Raw genomic sequence first — 5,200 nt, 5'->3', positions numbered from 1 at the left:
CTTATATGGCAAGAGCAGCATTTACAAATAAAAGAGAACACATGCTTGGAATTTGGCTTTACAATATGTGTAGGTGGCCTTTCTTTAAAAAAAAAATTTAAATATTTAAATATACAGTACAACCTGGCGAAGACTTCAGAAAAATGGCCGCCATGGGACACCTTCCCTATTATAGCTTTATATTACATTGTATCGCTCTAGTACCCGAGATAGATAACGCATAAGATCCCTGTGATTGGCTTGCATGTTCTCGCGAGACTTTGTGCCCTCGATTGAATTGGACACAAACGTGAAGCGCTCGTTGTGAACAGTGCGGGAATCCGGTGATTGTAGCTGACCGGCGGCGGGTGACGTCACGATGGTAAGAGCGGAAAGCTGCGGGTTGGCTGGGTGAAGCCACGTGGTTCAGTCTCAGCCTGTTTTTGGGGGGCCTCATGGAAGCTACATTAATCCAGGAAATGCTGGGACTTGTCGTTCCTACAAAGCTGGCAGCCATTTATTTTCTCTTCGAATTTACCACGGGGGAATTTGTTATAGAGCTGACTAGAATGTGCCCTGAGCTTCCCTTGAGGTTAATACAGAGAATAATTACAAATAAGGAGGTTTAAGAGAGGAGGAGGTTACAGTAGTTCAGACGAGAGATAAGAGCGTGTACGAGGAGTTGTTCCTGACAGATTTAGTCTGTCCTGGCTAACACTTTACACCACCCTGCTTCCTATAAATAAGTTTATAGTGACCCTTGGTGAACCTCATTGTTTCCCCAAATTAAAATCTGTAACCCTGCACGGACTGTAAATGTTTGGATTGTGTCGGATTCTGAAATATTTGCTGTTAATATTTGTGTTTTGCAGTTGTTCTATTCCTTGTTCAAGTCACTTGTTGGAAAGGACGTTGTGGTGGAGCTGAAAAATGAATTGAGGTGAGTGTTGGCTTTGTTGTGTTCTGTGCTGTCCCACTTAATCCTGAGTGAATCTTATTCACTCCTGTACATCAGTGTTGAGTATTGAAGAGGTTTTTTTTTCACTTGGATTTCAGTATTGGTTAATGAGTATTAATAGGTTTGTGGATTTCTTGCGCATGCATATTGCCAGCTTCTAATTAACTACAGGAAACGGCAATGTGGGAGAAACCAAAGCATTTGGCAGGCACCAGACATCCAACACCCCCTTTATGTCCGATGTCCAAATTCTTTTAGCCAATTGTAGCTGTGCAACTAGCTATGGATCAGTGGTGTAGATGACAGGATAGACTTCAGACCCACCAAAGCTTGTTTTGGGTGGTGCTGGCATTAGATCAGGATGGTCCCTAAAAGCACAGCTCCGCTAACATATCATCAATGTTTTTCATCCTGTTCTCAACTTATTTAACCTTTTCTCTCATTACAGTATTTGTGGTACGCTGCACTCAGTTGATCAGGTAAGAACGTTTTTCTATCTGGTTATATTTGAACTATCACTGTCTGTCCTGCATTGCTATTATTTTATTGGACAATGACTTTCCAGAAAGTCCAAAATATAGACATGGGATGTTTGGCTAAGGAGGTTTTACCCTGGTTATTGGCGGTGCCATCTTAACAAATCGAACATTCCAAAAACATGCAGTTAGGTTAATTGGTTTCCTCCCAAAATAGACCTTAGACTGTATTAATGACATGACAATGTTAGGGACATTAGATTGTGAGCCTCTTTGAGGGACAGCTAGGCACATGAGTTTGGACTTAGTACAGTGCTACATAATATGTCGGCGCTATATAAATTCTGTGTAATAATATTTCCAGCTTGCGCCACCTGCTGGATAGATGAGACTATGGGCCCTAGTTGAAAAATGGAATCTGTCTCAATTAACAGCTATTAAACACGTGGACATGAAAGATTCCTACAAGGTATTTAAGGGAATTAGAAGTAGAGCCATGTATACATTTATACCAAATGTAAAATAGGTCTGGCATTGCAGACCTCTACATGAAAGTTACTTGTTTTAATTGTGTCTAGCTTCAGTAGTTTTGGGGACCGTAATCTGGAACATATATGTAAGAAGCGTAGTGAGAACAGCGTATTTGTTTTAGGCAAGTGGCTGATACCATACTGAAGACGGAGGAGATCTTCATGGCTGCCAAACAACTAGCATTTTCAGATGGGAGGTCCTCAGGGGCAGCCTCCATATTTTCTCACTTTTCTTTTTGTTTGTGTACCATATGCAATATCACCTTTCTATTTTTTTTTTACAGTATCTAAACATCAAACTGACAGATATCAGTGTCACAGACCCAGAGAAATATCCACATATGGTGAGTCCTTATTTCTCTATCTACTTGTGGACATTTGCCTGTCAGTTTATTTACCTTCTTGGCTGTGCCTCGAAGGTTACTTGGGCTGGAATATCAATGTGAAAATGGTTATCCTTGAACAATATTTAGAGTAGCTGTTTAAGGATTTTAATCGGTGCTTTTTGGTGGACCTAAACTCAACATTTTTACTTTTTACATAAAGTAAAACAATCCTCATATGTAAAGGTAAAAATGCTATTTATTTTTTTTTTTTTTTTTGTGCAACTGCGGTGATCAAGACTGATTGGGAGCGAGGAGCCTCCCAGGACGCCTACATTATGCAGGTATCCCGGGAAGCTGTTATCTGCTTCCTTCTGCGCATGCCAGAGATCGGGTATGGGCAGAAGGAGGATTTTTCCACCAAGGGGGGAAAGTGATGCCGATCTCATTCATGCGCAGTGAGATCAGCTTTTTTTACCAGCACCTTACAGGTCCTACGGCACCCAATCTCGCATCTACGTAATGTGAAATCTGGTGACGTAGCAAAAAGTCCAGAAAAGAAGACCAAAGATGGGTGCACCCGGTGCTTCCCCTGGATCACGGAAAGATCCAGAGTCATCGAGGGATCTGCAGGATTTACTTTAAATCCGCTTAATTACTTTAGTTCCGCCTAATTTATATCAATTTTGTGCCCAGTAACGCTTGGGCTAGGGACTTCAGGATGAGGAAAACAGTCGGTAAGCAGCTTCCTGTATGTGCGTGTTCTTCAAGCGCTTCTGGGTTAATAGCTTGCTACAGATTTCTTCCACAGATTTGTATGTCTATATTTTTGGAAGCTTTCCAGAGGGAACATAATCCGTTTAATATACCTCTGATTTCTTTATAAAGAGGATACATCACCTGCTCTATGCTCTTACATTTTGTCGGCCCCTTTGTGATAAAAAAAAATTAATTATATACATGCAGGGAAAAAAAAATAACGGGATCTGTCACAGTAAAACTTTTCTCACAGTGTTCAACATGATGCATTATTTCAAGGAAATGTTCATTCTATTGCCCACTGGCAATTACTTTTTTGCCCCCCAACCTTGTAACCTGCTAATTTGAGGGCTGATTTTATTTCTTTTTACACTTGTTAAACGAATCTGCTGTTTAAAGATGACATTTCATCAGCCAGGGTTTTCCTGTTTGCAGATCACTTTAAGCTTCCGTATAGCATCACTTGTCTCTGAGACTGCCCAATGCAACATTGTTATTGGCTTCCTATTTGAAGTCTCCTGAACACATGCACTGTATGTAGACGGAAGCAGTCGCAATACGGCATGGACACATATTGTGGATGTGAAGTCCTGAAGGGAGACAAAAGAGTGCTGGGGAAGGAGCAAAATTGTGAAATGTGCCAGGACCTACATCTGTGTACCCAATGTATTTGTTCTTTAAATGCTAATAAATCTCCTGTAATTTAGACTCAAATATTCGCTACCCAGCTGATATGACTCGGGCGTTCGGATTTTCTTGATACCAGAATTAGTGTATTGAAGCTGGGGCAATAAGAGCTTTCAGAAAGGCTTCCTTTTTATAATGAATCTCTCTTTCACAGGTGATCCACCATTCTAGGCTGCCATTAATGTTCCTTGTCATAGACCTCAATGTTTGTATTACTACTACATGCTTTGCTCTGGAACCTTTTAAGGTTCATGATGTCCTCTGGTATTAAGTAGAGCGCTTTGGTCAGAAAACTAAACCTTTGAGACGTTTTTATGTTTTGATTGTTTGTGTCTTTTTGTTCAAATGACCCAACTTTTTGCTCTTTGTTTGAACAGCTGTCTGTGAAGAACTGCTTCATCAGAGGCTCCGTAGTTCGTTATGTCCAGCTCCCGGCCGATGAAGTGGACACTCAGTTACTCCAAGATGCAGCAAGGAAGGAGGCTGTGCAGCAGAAACAGTAACCTGCAAGGACAGAATGTGTTTTTTTTTTTTTTTTTTGTCTGACCACACATGGACTACTGGGTGCTGTTTGTCTTGCTTGTGCTGATATATTGATCCTTTCTCTGGCAAGTAGATCAAAACCTAGCACTTGGACACTGTAAAAATTATCCAAAAATTCAACAGATTTCTTTTTCGCAGGGTGGTATCACAACCTTCCATTCCCCAAAAATGACTCCATGATTATTAATATAACCCGGTCACTATTGCTCCATCAGTGGACTTGTGACCTTGTAATCAGCTGTAGCAATGCTGACACCAGCAGGCAAGACAGGGGCATTGCAGTCAGCACTATGCTGCAGGTTGAAGAGCCTCATGTAAATATTTCATAAAATCCTTCAATCTCAGAAGTTTTTGCTTATGTCTTGATGGTCTTTGGTTTATTTATTTGGGGCTCATAATTTCCACAAAATGTGTGCTTCAATCATATAAAAATACAATTTCTAATCTCTTTGAATACCCAATCATGTACAGATGAAAAAAGTTAACAGCAGTTTTTGTTTCATGTGATTGGGTAATGGATGTTGCTGGTGATTCCCCTAGCTTTCTATCTTCACTCAAGAGAGCCTCATTTGGCATTTTTATTTTTAAAATATTTCCTCTGCGGTATTTATACATACCTTTTCTGCTCCTCCTAGGTTGTTTGGCTCACAGGGGGTGGCACAGTGAAGATCTAGAAGACTGGATGGTTATCATTTTGTGACCTTGTGTCTGAGTTCCTAAATTCCAAAGTCTCTAACTGGGACCCCCTTTCCACATATTTCTGCTTTTTATTCAATCAAGCACCCATTCAGTTAGAATTTTTCCTAATGGAAACTTTAATTTCCCTAACCTAAAAAGCGTGAACAGGATCAAAAGCTTTCAGTATCTGGTGAACACATTTGTTTAAAAGAAAATGGTTTTTGGGGACTTGACTCTCTGGCAAGAACACCCCCCCTTGTTTTTGTG

General features: G+C 40.5%; 1 protein-coding gene across 1 annotated transcript; it reads left to right on the top strand.

Moving 5' to 3' along the window:
* Positions 1-244: 244 nt before the first annotated feature.
* On the top strand, positions 245-5,148 carry LSM2 (LSM2 homolog, U6 small nuclear RNA and mRNA degradation associated). Its single transcript, XM_072430562.1, has 5 exons — positions 245-361; positions 852-919; positions 1,386-1,416; positions 2,228-2,287; positions 4,090-5,148. The coding sequence occupies exons 1-5, from the start codon at positions 359-361 to the stop codon at positions 4,213-4,215; spliced, it is 288 nt and encodes a 95-aa protein (XP_072286663.1). The 5' UTR covers positions 245-358; the 3' UTR covers positions 4,216-5,148.
* The last annotated feature ends 52 nt before the right edge of the window (positions 5,149-5,200 follow it).

The sequence above is a fragment of the Pyxicephalus adspersus genome, chromosome Z (genome assembly GCF_032062135.1).
Source record: "Pyxicephalus adspersus chromosome Z, UCB_Pads_2.0, whole genome shotgun sequence".
NCBI lineage: Eukaryota > Metazoa > Chordata > Amphibia > Anura > Pyxicephalidae > Pyxicephalus > Pyxicephalus adspersus.
This window is presented reverse-complemented; position numbering and strand designations above follow the sequence as displayed.

Bases quoted from the DNA above. Each gene is read 5' to 3' on its own strand.
- LSM2 (XM_072430562.1), top strand. The intron at 920-1,385 runs GTGAGTGTTGGC...CTCTCATTACAG, and splicing joins GAGCTGAAAAATGAATTGAG to TATTTGTGGTACGCTGCACT. The intron at 1,417-2,227 runs GTAAGAACGTTT...TTTTTTTTACAG, and splicing joins CGCTGCACTCAGTTGATCAG to TATCTAAACATCAAACTGAC.